The sequence below is a fragment of the Macaca mulatta genome, chromosome 8, assembly GCF_049350105.2.
Source record: "Macaca mulatta isolate MMU2019108-1 chromosome 8, T2T-MMU8v2.0, whole genome shotgun sequence".
NCBI lineage: Eukaryota > Metazoa > Chordata > Mammalia > Primates > Cercopithecidae > Macaca > Macaca mulatta.
In genome coordinates this window covers 110,063,240-110,080,373 of record NC_133413.1, presented here as the reverse complement: position 1 = coordinate 110,080,373, position 17,134 = coordinate 110,063,240, and the positions used below count along the sequence as shown (strand labels likewise).

The 17,134-nt window shown below is 38.0% G+C and overlaps 1 protein-coding gene across 22 annotated transcripts in view; it reads right to left on the bottom strand.

Moving 5' to 3' along the window:
- VPS13B (vacuolar protein sorting 13 homolog B) overlaps positions 1 to 17,134 on the bottom strand; it is an 856,590-nt gene that overhangs the window by 149,885 nt on the left and 689,571 nt on the right. For all 22 annotated transcript variants that reach the window (XR_013397363.1, XM_077943895.1, XM_077943898.1 and 19 more), the window contains exons 37-39: positions 6,305 to 6,507; positions 3,066 to 3,273; positions 2,579 to 2,763 (exon numbers count right to left, since the gene is read on the bottom strand). Coding sequence is in view for 21 of the 22 variants with exons in the window: in XM_077943895.1 (XP_077800021.1) it covers positions 2,579 to 2,763; positions 3,066 to 3,273; positions 6,305 to 6,507 (596 nt within the window). In the remaining variant the exon portion in view is untranslated. The remainder of the gene's footprint in view (positions 1 to 2,578; positions 2,764 to 3,065; positions 3,274 to 6,304; positions 6,508 to 17,134) is intronic.

Below are 17,134 nucleotides of genomic sequence, written 5' to 3'. Positions count from 1 at the left end.
CTATCTTAGATGCTTTATTTAATATAATTTACATAATACCACCAATAATTATTAGACTTATGTTAATAAATGTGTTAATATCTAGCTATAACTATAAACCTTTAGCCATTACATGAAGCTAAAACTTTAATATATGAGTATTTTCATTTTGATTGAAAATCTACAGATATTCTGCATTTAGGCAAGTCTAATAAGACAGAATTCACAGACATTGCTGTTTCATTTAGCAAAAAGAATCCAAGAATACCAGTAGAGAATATCATCATGAATAAGACTCTGATAGGAGGGGAAACAAACAGTCCCAGGGACCCAGACAGTAGCCTTGGCATATAAGCAAAAAAAAGATGGGAGAACTTAAGAATCAAAATAGAGACTGCTGACATCTTGGCAATTTGGATTGTTCTGCACTGTAGTTCACTTGACGAAATGATGACGTTTCACTGTTACCAATTCAGAAGATGAACATCTGACTAAACATATTACAATGAAGAATTTAAATAAGAATTAAATAAGATTGTAGGCCAGATGTGGTGGCTCACACCTGTAATCACAGCACTTTGGGAGACTGAGGCGGGTGGATCACAAGGTCAGGAGATTGAGACCATCCTGGCTAACATGGTGAAACCCTGTCTCTACTAAAAATACAAAAAAAAAAAAATTATCTGGGTGTGGTGGCACGTGTCTGTAGTCCCAGCTACTCAGGAGGCTGAGGCAGGAGAATGGTGTGAACCCAGGAGGTGGAGCTTGCAGTGAGCCAAGATCCCTCCACTGCACTCCAGCCTGGGTGACAGAGCAAGACTACGTCTCAAAAAAAAAAAAAAAAAGAATTAAATAAGAAATAAGATTGTAATACTACTTATATTAATATGTAACTGATTTGTGTTATAGATGTAATTTGTTAAAACAGAGCAGTCACTTCAAAAATTTGGTGAGTGTACCTATGTATCAGAGGCATATAAGGCATATAAGGACTTTCTTTTCTTTTCTTTTCTTTTTGAGACGGAGTCTGGCTCTGTCACCCAGGCTGGAGTGCTGTGGCTGGATCTCAGCTCACTGCAAGCTCCGCCTCCCGAGTTTACACCATTCTCCTGCCTCAGCCTCCCAAGTAGCTGGGACTACAGGCGCCCGCCACCTCGCCCGGTTAGTTTTTTGTATTTTTTAGTAGAGACGGGGTTTCACCGGGTTAGCCAGGATGGTCTCGATCTCCTGACCTCGTGATCCGCCCGTCTCAGCCTCCCAAAGTGCTGGGATTACAGGCTTGAACCACCGCGCCCGGCTAGGGAGTTTATTTTCTAACAGTAGAAAGATCACACACAAGTAAACAAACACATAATTCCGACTAGCAATAAGAACTATGAAGAAAGTAAAACAAGGTAATGCAATACAGAATGAAGTACTTGTAGTGGGCTAGTCAGGATACAACATTTGAGCTGGTACCTGACTGACAAAGAATAAGGGTGGTAATGTGACAGAGGTGGTCTGCTCAAGGAGAAAAAGGAGGCCAGAGTGGCTGAAGGATCATGAGAAAGGGAGAGACTGGCATGAACTCCAGTTGGAGAGGTGAGCAGAGTCCAGACTATAGGTCCTTGCAGGCCACAGCAAGAGATCTGAATTTTGTTCTAAGTATTAGAGGAAGCCACTACAGGGTTTTAAGTTAGGGAAGTGATATAGTATAACCTACATTTAAAAAACATCAGTTTAGCTGCTATTTGGAGAATGCATTCCAAGTGGTCAAGAACAGAAGCATAGAGGCCAATTAGGAAGCTACTGGAGTAGGGAACAGAAGATGGCAGTTTGAACTCAAGTTGCATCAGCAGAAACAGAGAGAATTTGTAGACAGAACTGATAGGACTTGTTGATGGGCTTTGATGCAGGGAGGTAGGGAAAGAACGCAATTAGGAATGACTTGTAGATTTTGAGTGGGTGGTTGTGTGATCTAGTAATAGGCGGAAGATTAAGGAAGAAACAAATTTTAAGAAAAATTCCTATCAGTAGAATATTAGTAAGTACAGTGGTAGTATAGTGATATCCACAATGACATTTATATTAAACTCAGGGAATTAACAAGCAACACAGTTTCACAAAACCTTAGAGAATATGATCACTGGTTAGACCTTTTCTTTGATAGAAAAATCAGCCTACCTCAAGCCCCAAGACCATTTCAGCTATGGAAATGAAAACTACAATCATCTATTTCTGGCCTTCCATGGGCATATTTTGTTTCATGGGGCAGCTCTAGAAGCTCTGAAGTGTGTGAACACATGACAGGCACTTGATAAAGGAGCGGTGAACTAAATGACACCTCCTTGTCCCATTACAATCTACTCACAATAAAATGGAGAGTAGAACTGAGGACTCTGAAAATTGCCATGTATCATGAGTTTGGATTACATTATTCCCTTATTTTAAAAAATCCTATTATATATGTGTGTGGATACACACATACCACATACACAGATGTGTATTTCTCTCTGATACTATTAATGTAAGAAGTAAGTATGTTCCAAACATTTTTCCTAATATATGATCAGCGCTTTCCCACAATATTTTCATTTTACAATGAATAGTCATTACATACCTGTAGCACATCACCAAGGTCTGCTGTGCTAATATCTGGATCCTCTGTGGTGTTAAAAGGCACAGGAGTTATTCGTACAAGGGTGAGCACTCTAGGTTCTGGGTATCTCCATAACATCATCCCTGGGCAATCTTCAGTTTCATTATAAAATAAGACTTCATAGACCCCAGGCAATTTCAAATATTCTGTCAAATAAAAATATAATTAATTGTATGATTTTAAAGGGGAACATGGTTTAGTAAAGGAAGAAAAACTTATGAGAATAAAAGATATAAAGAAGCTAGTTGATCGGCTTTATATATATTCTGGAACAGAAAGAAATCAAGAACTTCCCCTAAGAGAGACTGAATGATAACGTACTATTTTTGTACTGCAAATTTTAATGCACTTTAAAAAGTCATCTTGATTGTTATTATTTAGTCAACATGCATTTAAAATGCACCCACATGCACACACACACTCTCATACTGAGGCTACTGCTACTTACCAGCATCCTGTACATATTGAAATAGACCTGTCCGTAGGTCATCTGAAGTTTGTTCACTTTTAAATGTCTGATTCTTTTCCACAGGAGATGACATTTGAGGTACTGGTTCAGAAACTTGTACTTCAAAATTTCCCGCCTCACTAAGGTATCCATTGAGTAATTCATGTAGAAGAACTAAACAATTCAAATGTTCTTGACCCCAGAAGACCTTTAAAATCATAAAAAAATTCTAGTGGCTTTTAAATACAAATATTTCTTGAGACTAAGTAGGTATAATCATATTTGAATTACTGTAGGACTGTAATTATGTTCAATTTAATTACTTATAATAAACTGTAATTCCTAAAAAGTAACTGACCTACAGGATGAAATTCTACTGCTTGAGTAAATATATAACAACAAAAAATTAATTATATTTTATATTGTGTGAATAACAATAAAATTTAAATGTTGAAGTATGTTGATGTGAAGTAATGTTTATGAATTAATTTAGCTAAGAGGGAAAAGAACCCTATTATAGTCTGAGAGAAGGCAATGAAGATCCTCTAGGCCAAAATGTTAATAAAATCATAATAATAACCTTGTGGAATAGCTCTGACATTTTGTCATGAGATTAAATAAGCAATCCTTATAATAGGGTTCCTTTCTCTGCACTTTTATTTTTCAGAGAAAAAGAGAGGGAGCCTTCTCAATGAACCTGAACTTAGAAGGCTCCCAACTTCCGTGGTTAGTAAGACTGTGCCAACACAGAGGATTCCAGAGCCCCTGAGAATCAACTATACTACAGTAGCTACAGTAGAGTTTCAGAACAAAAGGACTTAGCGTTTCCTCTAATGGAGATTAAGTTTTCTTTTTCTGCATGTGAGTAATATTAGTCTATAATAAGTTATAGACATATAATGACCAGTAGGTTACAATGAAGATTAAAACTTTCAAAAATGTTAAATTTCTCTGTAAATACTAAATAAAGGCAATACAACTATCAATTCTAAGAGAACCAGGTAACACAGAAAAGACAAAAGAATATATAGTAGTAGAAAATAATAGCCCTATATCGTGTGGGTAAATTTTAAACCCTAGGCTTAGGTTCTGCTCTCTGGAATTAAGGCATCTCAGAAATGAAAGTAAGAGATATAACACTAAGTGTACTTGTGTTCTCATCAATCTTATTTTTATTGGATGTTGAAAAATAGAGATAGGCGAAAAGTCAAACTGGGGAGTAGAATGTTGTGCTCTAGCCTTTAAATTGTCAAGAGACAATGACTGTAATACAGAGATAATACACTGTACTTTGTTTTTGCTTTTATTGATGCTGTGGTTTAAAATTTTCTTACTTTTTATTTTTAAGCACTTGGTCATGTAAACAGATCACTGCTGTTTTTAATGTGAAGTTACTTGGCTGCCTTGGAAAAAAGGTAAGACAATGAATATTCTTGATAAAGTAATACATGCTTATTGCTAAATATATGAAGATTTCTGATAGATGCTGAAAATCTCCAAAGCAACACAAAACAATAAGTTATTAGGATCTTCCCAAATCTTGCTCTGTACATTAAAAAGAAAACTGGTGAAAACTTGAGGCAATACAACTTTCAGATAAAAACAAAAAATTGGCCAGGTGCTATGGCTCATGCCTGTAATCCCAGCATGGGTGGAGGATCACTTGAGCCCATGAGTTTGAGACCAGCCTGGGCAACATAGTGAGAACCTGTCTCTTAAAAAAAATAGTCAGGCATAGTGGTGCATACTTGTGGTCCTGGGTACTTGGGAGGCTGAGGTGGGAGGATCTCTTGAGCCCAGGAGGCTGAAGCTGCAGTGAGCTGTTATCACACTACTGCACTTCAGGATGTGCAACAAAATGAGATCCTATGAGATCCTATCTCAAAAAAAGAAAGAAAGAAAGAAAGAAAGAAAGAAAGAAAGAAAGAAAGAAAGAAAATTCACATTTAATGTCTCTATTATTGACCAATTAGTTGTTTTAATTTTCTATCACTGTGAATCTTTCAAGCTTTTTGGATTCATGTCAAGTTTAAAGTGGCATCAAATTACATAAAGATTAAATTAAAATCTATCCAAACACAAAATAATCAAGAAATAAGTTGGATATCTTCATATATTCTACACTTGGCTGTTAATACAAATGCATTAAGAGCTTGCAATGTGACTAATTTATCAAGTGTTGTAATCAGATCTCATCACATGTAAAATATTTAATATTAGGAAATGGTTCTTATATATTGCTAGTGACACTGTGCCTGCAACAGGTTGACTACTTTTAGTATTAATAATTTAAAAAATCTATAGCCTGGACAACATAGTGAGACCTAATCTCTACTGAAACAAACAAACAAACAAACAAACAAAAAACGAAACATTAGCTGGGTGTGGTGGTACACAGTTCTACCTACTCAGGAGGTTGATGCAAGAGGATCACCTGAGCCTGGAAGATTGAGGCTACAGTGAGCTATTATTGTACCACTGTACTCCAGCCTGGGTGACAGAGCAAGATCCTGTCTCAAAAAGAAAAGTCTACACATAAAAAAAAAAATTCAACCCAGCAATTCCACTCCTAGTTATATATCTAAGAGAAATGAAAACGTATGTCCACACAAAAAGTTGTATACAAATGTTCATGGCAGCATTATTTATAGCAGTCAAAAGTGGAAAGAACCCAAATGTCTATCAACTGATGAATCAATATATAAAATATGGTATATCCATATGATGGAATATTATTTGGCCATAAAAAGGAATAAAATATTGACACTTGGTAAACATGGATGAACCTTGAAAACACTCTAAGTGAAAGAAGTCAGTCACAAAAGATCACAGGTTATATGGTTCTATTTATATGAAATGTCAAGAATAGGTAAATCTATAGAGACAGAAAGTAGATTAGTGGTTTCCTAGGCCTGATGAGGGGGTTAGAGGGTAATGCGACTGGCTGCTAATGGATATGGGTTTTTTTGTTGGTGGTAATGAAAATGTTCTGAAATTGACTGTGGTAATGATTGTGCAACTCTGCGAATATGCTTAAAAACCCACTGAATTGTATACTTTAAATAGGTAGAGTGTCTGGTGTATGAATTATATCTCAATAAAGTTGTGGAAAATTTAACAAGTAGCAATCTGACAAATACCCTTTCTTACCACACATTTAAAATTTAGTGAAACAGTTCAAAAACTGAACAGAGGCTAGTTAATAACCTATGAAAAAAATATGGCCAATACCCACAGACCTGTAGCAGACCTCCTCTTAAGTCAATGGATATTTTTGGTATGGATTGCTCCGGGCCTGGATTGCCGCTGTGTTTACACCATTTAGCTTCCAGATTGGCAGTAGCACAACATGGTCCTATCAGAATGCGGCTTCTTTCTTTGAGACTTGTTTTAAGGAGAAAATCGTTTATAGTGAGTAGAAATGATGACCCAAGAATTACGCCTGAAAAAAAAAATAGAGAAGAGTATATAATTCATCCTTATCAAAAAAATGTTTGGGAAAGAACTGCCTGTATTTTTGAAGAGTATTAATTCGTCCTTTGTCAGAGTCTTCTTGCTCAGTTGGCAGTCCACCACCGTTTCATGCCATTTATACAGAGTTCTAGTTATAAAGCAGGTATACCTCATTCACATTCCTAACAAAGTAATATTTGCCAAAACATTATGACTTTTTCCATGTGTGAGCATTTTAAGTTTTATGAGTAGAGACATTTTCATTAAGTTGTGCAAGTTTTTCAAGCAACTACATTAAGAATAAGAACAGCTGCTTCATTTGTCTATTGTTAACATGATGGGAAAGGGTAATTTTCTGTGATTTCGTACAGTAACAGAGTGCAGTATATTACTTTGCTAGACACTCAAGTTTTTTACTGGCCCATGTTAAAATTCAAAACAATCAAAATATATAACATGTGTTTTCTAAAAATTTTAGTTTAATCCAAACTTCACACATCATAACCACTTGAAGTTTACAAAGTCTTAAAAACAGATAGTGGCAGGTTAGATTTATGAGAAAAACTATATGCTATAGTTCAAAGTAAATATACCCAGAAAAGGAATACACTTTAAAATGTAGGTTTTCTTTTGAACTTAAAATAGGAGTGTAGATCAAAACGTTTTCATAAAACCAATGGCACATTTTAAGATATTTAGATGCAAAGTTAGAGTGGTGAGTTAACTTTCCTCCCAAGGAGCTCATATTATAAATTGTCAGAGTGAATATTGAATTTCACCAGACCACGTTTGTAATGCCCATGGCTTATTTTTCTAATGATATTTGATCCCTAAAAAAGATGAAAGATTAAAAAACACCTTAGGCCCATAGTATACACATGTTTCAAAGGACAGTAACCACACTGACTTTTCAATTCTGTAGAGACTTGAAAATTTCATATAAGTTGTATATTCCTACTGCAGAAATAAGATATTCAACCTCTAATCCTCCACAGAAGGCATCACACCCACAAAAGCGTTAGAGATAAGACTTTTGTTTAAAAATAATCATGGTGGAAATCCATTGCTTAAAATGTTTCATCAAATTGTGAAACTGAAACTACCATTTCATTTACAATTATCCTGATTCAAAGCTTTCACTCAGTCTAAACAAACAAACAAGCAAAAAAAGCACTCCAGAAAATAAAAGAAATAGAAATAGGCCCCAAAATACCCCCAAATAAAAAACCATCTTTATTAACAGAGTCCATAACTTAAGCCATAATTTTCTGACTTAACAGCATTACCTTTCTAAAATATCTAAAACTTCTAAAAGTAAATATTTGCTAAATGAAATATATCTATTCATCATCCAGAAATTTGCCATAAAGGCATAAAAGTATAGCCTTAATTCAGTACAATTATTTAGTAAATGAGCATTAACAGAATGTCAGGATTACATCATCTTTTATTTTCAAATACACATATCTTTGTACAACCCCACACTGACATACATAATTAACTGTTTGTAATCTTATTGTGATAGTCATATTGAATCCTTGTACACAGTGTTTAATGCCAAAGGCCACCTAGTTTGCTTACCTTATTTAATGGTTATCATTATCTCTTCAGGCACCCAGACTGAAAAATCTAAGGTCCTCTTTGAAGGCTCTTATTTCCTTTGACAAATTTCTAAAACTTATCAATTTCTATTTCATTCTCTCCAACTCCATTATTTTAAAACATCAAAGAAGAGACACCTGAATAATATGAGTGACTGAAAGAGACGATCACACCATTTTCAAGCTCTAGTACTGACCACGCTGGAGGCAAGGACCAGCTTATTCAGTGTAGTCCTGGGCACAACAGTAGCTATTCAGGACATGTTCCATTGAACTGAATCGACAGTTTAGAATCTGATCCTATTTTTCAGCTGCCTCAACGTATTTCTTAATTGGTAGACAGGAAATAAAACTGCTTACATCTTCGGTTTCATTTTGTACCACTGTAACATAACAAGGCTGGATGGAAGAGATCTAGAAATCATCTACTCCAAGACCCTTCACTTAAAAAAAAAAAAAAAAAAAGCTTTCTATTTTGGAATAACTTTGGACCTACACAAAAGCTGAAAAAACATACTGTATAACGTTCCTGTATACCCTTCACCTAGCTAAGTAACTTTAGTACAAATACTGTAATCAGGAAATCCACATCAATATAATACTTTTAAATAATCTACACATCTTTTTAAAATTTTGCCATTTTTCCCACTACTTTCCTCTTTCTGGTCCAGGATTCAACCTAGGATCTCTGCTGAATTTAATCATCAAAGCTTCTTAGTATTCTTTAATATGTGACAGATCCCCCAGTTTTCTTTGTCTTTCATGACCTCGATACTGTGGAATAACCCAGGACAGTCATTCTGCAACATGTCTGTCAGTTGGGGTTTATCTGATGTTTTCTTGTGATTAGAATGAGGTTATGCATTTTTGGCAATACCACAGAAGTGACACCCTTAGTGCATCATATTGATGTATGTGATACTTAATATTTTACTATTTACAATATTAACTCTGATCATATGGCTAAAGTGGTGTCTGTCACATTTTGCCACTGTAAAGTTAACACTTTCCCCTTGTAAATAAGTATTTTTGCGGGAGAGACACTTGGAGGTTATGCAAATATGCTCTTTTTCTTCAAACTTTCACCCACTGATGTTAGCATCCACCAGTAGTCTCACCTGCAATGATTTCTTGTGGTGTGTGATAATGGTGGTTTCCTATTTCCCTTATTTAGAGCTGTCCCTTCTAGTGCCCACTTCGGTAGCACATATACTAGAGCTGTCCCTTCTACCCCATATACTAATTCAATTATTTATTTATATCAGTATGGACTCATGAATATTCATTTTTATGGGTTATAATCCAATACTATCATTATTTACATTGTTGCTTACTCTGAACTAGCTTTGGCCATTGGGAGCCCTTTAAGATGGTCCCTGTGTCCTTTTAGTATATGCTCATCTTTTTTTTTTTTTTTTTGAGACAGAGTCTCACTCTGTCACACAGGCTGGAGTGCAGTGGCATGATCTTGGCTCACTGCAACCTCTGCCTCCTGGATTCCAGTGATTCTCCTGCCTCAGCCTCCCGAACAGCTTGGATTACAGGCGCCCACCACCATGCCCGGCTAATTTTTGTCTTTTTAGTAGAGATGGGGTTTCACCATGTTGGCCAAGCTGGTCTCAAACTCCTGACCTTGGTTGATCTGCACATCTCGGCTTCTCAAAGTGCTGGGATTACAGGCGAAAGCCACTGTACCTGGCCTATGTCCATTATTTTTTGAGAACTTCTTTACTTTCAGGCCACAAAATATTTCAGGCTCATCTTGTATTTTTCCCACCTTATCTCCAACACCAGCCATTTCTCCAAGGAGCTCTGGTTTCTTTTGTTGAAGAATGGTATCTAGAAACCAAAATCTGGGTGGTAGGTATGCTCGTTGCTACTGGGGTGTCACTGCTGCTAGGTCCTTTCAGCAGAGCTAAGAAGTATATGTATGTGTAGCAACCCCTGTATACCTACGTATCTTTGTCTCTCTCTCTCTATCCACTGGTAAATATATTAAAAACCATGAATTCATACTGATACCTCAGGTTCAAATCCAACAGCACAGAGTGGTTTCTAGCCTTCTCCCCTTCCTTATTTGTAACCTCTTTCTATGACGGTGAGAAACTTGCTAAGTACCTCTTCAGGTGTGTCTGTTTCTAATCCACCCTAAACCATCACTTGGAGTGGTCAAAATTAAAGCAAAAGAACTAAGAAAGCCATAAAGAACAAGTTTATGGAAGCAAAGGTAATTATCTACTAAAGAAAAGTCAGAAAAGGTTGATATTTACTCCTGGAAGTCTCTTTAGGAGTGGGCTTGACAACATTTTGTCTACAAAGCATAGAGAGGAATGAGATTCCTTTCTCACTCTATAGTGGCTTTCATTTAAAAAAGAATATTTGTAAGCATGATAAAATCTTATATTTGTAGAAATAACATAATACATACAAAATTTGGATCATATTAGGTATTTCTATTATGCAGGAACCACTTTAAAATACCGATATTGCACTAAATACTGATGTACTAAAATTATGAGGATTTGTCTTAAAAGAACTAGTACTGAAATGTCAAAATTCATATCATTCTATATTATGCATATCACTTGCAAAGTGCCTAACCTCTTAGAGAACTTAAGTAGAGTTGATGGAAGGCTCTTTTTAACCCTCCCAAAGTTACACAATTACAAGTTCTTATTGACTGGGGCAAGGAGAGAATGAAAAAAAAAAATTCCAGACTTGAATTATTACAAAACAAATATAGAAAAACACTTCCCTACTATTACACAAATCCCTTTTTTTTTTCCCCTTGGGGACAGAGAATGGGATAGCTAGAATTCTCAAGAGAGTAAAGATAAAGGTAGGGACAGAAATATCAGGAAAATGGCATAGAATTAGGAAGCCAATGATCACACAAACATTTGGGAGCCTGGAACAAGAAGAAAGTGGGCCAGACTCAGGTGAGCACTAAAGAGGACCAGAGGATGCACAATGTGCTTCAGAAATAGAGGCCCTGCAATGAAGGCAGGCACTAAGCTAGCTATAGCTATGTTCCGGTGACTACAGAATCCAATGACTGGTTTGCCGGAAACAGTCTAGCAGGTTGTGGAACTTGCCACACTTTATGGGACTTTATGTTTGATATTCTCTGGAGATTGATTTGGTTCCAGAATGAGCATAATATTCAATGAAAACCACTAAGGTATAATAATACTTTTGGGAACATGACCCTTCCTCTTGCTCCCTGGTCTTGAGGTTAAGAAAATTAAGGCCCTGGAACTACTGGCAGTCAGCATGTGGAGCCTAAGGGACGAAGCTGCGTAAAGCAGAGGGAAGAAATCTAACAGACTCAAACTCATCCTTTTTTATGGCTGCACAGTATTCTCAGCAAACTATCACAAGAACAGAGAACCAAACACCGCATGTTCTCACTCATAGGTGGGAACTGAACAATGAGATCACTTGGACTCGGGAAGGGGAACATCACACAACGGGGCCTATTATGGGGAGGGGGGAGGAAGGATTGCATTGGGAGTTATACCTGATGTAAATGACAAGTTGATGGGTGCTGACGAGTTGATGGGTGCAGCACACCAACATGGCACAAGTATACACATGTTAACAAACCTGCATGTTATGCACATGTACCCTAGAACTTAAATAATGAAAAAAAAAAAAAAAAGAAATCTAACAGACTCTTCCATGCCTCAGGACAACAGTGGTTTGGAGCTTTTCACATACATGACAACTGCTTAAACCAGTTTAGGTTGGATTTTCTGCCACATGCAATTCGAAGCGTCACAAATAATACCTTTAACCAATGGGATTTCAATAAGTAATCTTCAGTTTTCTATTCTCCCCTTGAACTAATATTTCAGCAAACTTCTCTACTCTCATGGCTTAAACCATAATATCTGTCCTTATGACACAGTATCTAAAACCAGGCCTAATTTCTTAAACAAGTGCTATTACCATGCTTCTAATCGTTTCTAAAGAATTTAGATATCCTGGCTCACCTTCAATTTGACATTTATGTAGGCATGTATCCATTATTCAACCAAAAGTTACTGGTTATCTACCATATATTGGGTATATGAAGATAAAGAAAATAATTAGCAATTTTCTTTCATATCAGATTCTCCCTTGGCAATGTATTAGCTTCAAGTTCTGCAATCTCAATAGTAAAGTACTGAGTGGGGAAGAGATATCCCACATTTCTAATATTGACTCTGTTAAGCACATGAACTGTTGAACAGGAATACTTCCCTGGTATAATACAAACCCTAATAATTTTTGCTTTCTTTTTATTCACTTTATGTGCTGTTAATTCTTTTTCTCAGTCTCTTTTATTCTTTTGCCCAAGCCTACCCCTTGCTTTAGTCTTAGTTTTTACAGTCATTCTACAGTTCTTATTTGCCTGTAACTCAGGCCTACCAGCACTGATCATGAGCTTGTTTAAACACACAAATGACAATGAGAATTTAATAAGATGCTAATGTTTGCAGTGAGGACACAGGAACAGCCATTGCCAGAAAGTATTAAGAAAATACAAAATCCGCAGATATAAATATGTTCTGCCTGGTCCTTTTTGTCCTTTTTCTTTCTTGCCATATACCTATGTAGAAATTCAGTGTGGTTCAATTTTGAAACTTACACAACTGATACAACTCATCCCCATGCGCCTTCCTTGTCTACTACACATACTGCACACACCAACCTGTTGTGACTCCATTCCTCAATGAGGGAACACAGTTATCTGTAGTACCACAGAAAGATTCACCCACAGATACCAGCTTTTAAGTTTAAAATAGATATTTCCTTTGAACATATACTCCTACATTAAAAAAAGCTACAACATAATAATAAAAATGCTAGTTAAGTGCTTTTAATCTTGGAACCAGTATTTATTTATTTATTCAGAGACAGAGTCTCGCTCTGTCACCCAGCCTGGTGTTCAGTGTGTGATCGCAGTTCACTGCAACCTCCACCTCCCTGGTTCAAGCAATTCCCCTGCCTCAGCCTCCTGAGTAGCTGGGATTACAGGCACACACCACCATGCCCAGCTAATTTGTTTTTTTTTTTTTTTTCATTTTTAGTAGAGATGGGATTTCACCGCGTTGGTCAGGCTGGTCTCCAACCTTTGACCCCGTCATCTGCCTGCCTCGGCCTCCCAAAGTGTTGGGATCACAAGCGTGAGCCAGTATTTATTAAGAGCTTGTGATAACTTAATAGCAATAAAGGGTGGTGATGAATTTCACAAAGGGTCACTTATAGATGGTAAACCAAATTATACACTTTTACCACAAAATATGAAAATAATCCCTGGGACTCATGACAGGGTTATTAATTTTCCTTTCCCCTTTCTTTCACTCTGAGAAGCTAGCCCGTGGGACACCAGGCCTTTCTTTTTTTTTCCCAGGAAACATACTAAATATCTTCCTTATTTTGAATCTTATGTATTAACACACATATAAACCTAGGGCCACAGAGAATACTCAGAGTTCATGTAAACTAGATATTTATACATCCAACAACCTGGTATAAATGACAACAGAAAGTGAGTTAAGGCATGTGTTCTTCTTCCTAGGGGGACGAATGCACCATTGGACAAAATGCCTACAAGTAAAAATTATAAAGAGCTACCTTCTTAACAATGGAACATTGGAAAAGGCCTGAATAATTTTGTAAAGTTCTGTGTGTGTGTTTACAGCAAATAAGACAAATGTTTTGGGGGGCGGAGCAAGATGGCCGAATAGGAGCAGCTCCAGTCTCCAACTCCCAGCGCGAGCGACACAGAAGACCGGTGATTTCTGCATTTTCAACTGAGGTACTGGGTTCATCTCACTGGGGAGTGCCGGATGATCAGTGCTGGTCAGCTGCTGAAGCCCGACCAGCGAGAGCTGAAGCAGGGCGAGGCATTGCCTCACCTGGGAAGCGCAAGGGGGAAGGGAGTCCCTTTTCCTAGCCAGGGGAACTGAGACACACAACACCTGGAAAATCGGGTAAATCCCACCCCAATACTGCGCTTTAAGCAAACAGGCACACCAGGAGATCATATCCCACACCTGGCCGGGAGGGTCCCACACCCACAGAGCCTCCCTCATTGCTAGCGCAGCAGTCTGTGATCTACCGGCAAGGCAGCAGCGAGGCTGGGGGAGGGGCGCCCGCCATTGCTGAGGCTTAAGTAGGTAAACAAAGCTGCTGGGAAGCTCGAACTGGGTGGAGCTCACAGCAGCTCAAGGAAACCTGCCTGTCTCTGTAGACTCCACCTCTGGGGACAGGGCACAGTGAACTAAACAAACGCAGCAGACACCTCTGCAGACGCAAACGACTCTGTCTGACAGCTTTGAAGAGAGCAGTGGATCTCCCAACATGGAGGCTGAGATCTGAGAAGGGACAGACTCTCTGCTCAAGTGGGTCCCTGACCCCTGAGTAGCCTAACTGGGAGACATCCCCCACTAGGGGCAGTCTGACACCCCACACCTCACAGGGTGGAGTACACCCCTGAGAGGAAGCTTCCAAAGCAAGAATCAGACAGGTACACTCGCTGTTCAGAAATATTCTATCTTCTGCAGCTTCTGCTGCTGATACCCAGGCAAACAGGGTCTGGAGTGGACCTCAAGCAATCTCCAACAGACCTACAGCTGAGGGTCCTGACTGTTAGAAGGAAAACTATCAAACAGGAAGGACACCTACACCAAAACCCCATCAGTACATCACCATCATCAAAGACCAGAGGCAGATAAAACCACAAAGATGGGGAAAAAGCAGGGCAGAAAAGCTGGAAATTCAAAAAATAAGAGCACATCTCCCCCGGCAAAGGAGCGCAGCTCATCGCCAGCAATGGATCAAAGCTGGACGGAGAATGACTTTGACGAGATGAGAGAAGAAGGCTTCAGTCCATCAAATTTCTCAGAGCTAAAGGAGGAATTACGTACCCAGCGCAAACAAACTAAAAATCTTGAAAAAAAAGTGGAAGAATTGATGGCTAGAGTAATTAATGCAGAGAAGGTCCTAAACGAAATGAAAGAGATGAAAACCATGACACGAGAAATACGTGACAAATGCACAAGCTTCAGTAACCGACTCGATCAACTGGAAGAAAGAGTATCAGCGATTGAGGATCAAATGAATGAAATGAAGCGAGAAGAGAAACCAAAAGAAAAAAGAAGAAAAAGAAATGAACAAAGCCTGCAAGAAGTATGGGATTATGTAAAAAGACCAAATCTACGTCTGATTGGGGTGCCTGAAAGTGAGGGGGAAAATGGAACCAAGTTGGAAAACACTCTTCAGGATATCATCCAGGAGAACTTCCCCAACCTAGTAGGGCAGGCCAACATTCAAATCCAGGAAATACAGAGAACGCCACAAAGATACTCCTCGAGAAGAGCAACTCCAAGACACATAATTGCCAGATTCACCAAAGTTGAAATGAAGGAAAAAATCTTAAGGGCAGCCAGAGAGAAAGGTCGGGTTACCCACAAAGGGAAGCCCATCAGACTAACAGCAGATCTCTAAGCAGAAACTCTACAAGCCAGAAGAGAGTGGGGGTCAATATTCAACATTCTTAAAGAAAAGAATTTTAAACCCAGAATTTCATATCCAGCCAAACTAAGTTTCATAAGTGAAGGAGAAATAAAATCCTTTACAGATAAGCAAATGCTTAGAGATTTTGTCACCACTAGGCCTGCCTTACAAGATACCCTGAAGGAAGCACTAAACATGGAAAGGAACAACCGGTACCAGCCATTGCAAAAACATGCCAAAATGTAAAGACCATTGAGGCTAGGAAGAAACTGCATCAACTAATGAGCAAAATAACCAGTTAATATCATAATGGCAGGATCAAGTTCACACATAACAATATTAACCTTAAATGTAAATGGACTAAATGCTCCAATTAAAAGACACAGACTGGCAAACTGGATAAAGAGTCAAGACCCATCAGTCTGCTGTATTCAGGAGACCCATCTCACACGCAGAGACATACATAGGCTCAAAATAAAGGGATGGAGGAAGATTTACCAAGCAAATGGAGAACAAAAAAAAGCAGGGGTTGCAATACTAGTCTCTGATAAAACAGACTTTAAACCATCAAAGATCAAAAGAGACAAAGAAGGCCATTACATAATGGTAAAGGGATCAATTCAACAGGAAGAGCTAACTATCCTAAATATATATGCACCCAATACAGGAGCACCCAGATTCATAAAGCAAGTCCTTAGAGACTTACAAAGAGACTTAGACTCCCATACAATAATAATGGGAGACTTCAACACTCCACTGTCAACATTAGACAGATCAACGAGACAGAAAGTTAACAAGGATATCCAGGAATTGAACTCATCTCTGCAGCAAGCAGACCTAATAGACATCTATAGAACTCTCCACCCCAAATCAACAGAATATACATTCTACTCAGCACCACATCATACTTACTCCAAAATTGACCACGTAATTGGAAGTAAAGCACTCCTCAGCAAATGTATAAGAACAGAAATTATAACAAACTGTCTCTCAGACCACAGTGCAATCAAACTAGAACTCAGGACTAAGAAACTCAATCAAAACCGCTCAACTACATGGAAACTGAACAACCTGCTCCTGAATGACTACTGGGTACATAACGAAATGAAGGCAGAAATAAAGATGTTCTTTGAAACCAATGAGAACAAAGATACAACATACCAGAATCTCTGGGACACATTTAAAGCAGTGTGTAGAGGGAAATTTATAGCACTAAATGCCCACAAGAGAAAGCAGGAAAGATCTAAAATTGACACTCTAACATCGCAGTTAAAAGAACTAGAGAAGCAAGAGCAAACACATTTGAAAGCTAGCAGAAGGCAAGAAATAACTAAGATCAGAGCAGAACTGAAGGAGATAGAGACACAAAAAACCCTCCAAAAAATCAATGAATCCAGGAGTTGGTTTTTTGAAAAGATCAACAAAATTGACAGACCACTAGCAAGACTAATAAAGAAGAAAAGAGAGAAGAATCAAATCGACGCAATTAAAAATGATAAAGGGGATATC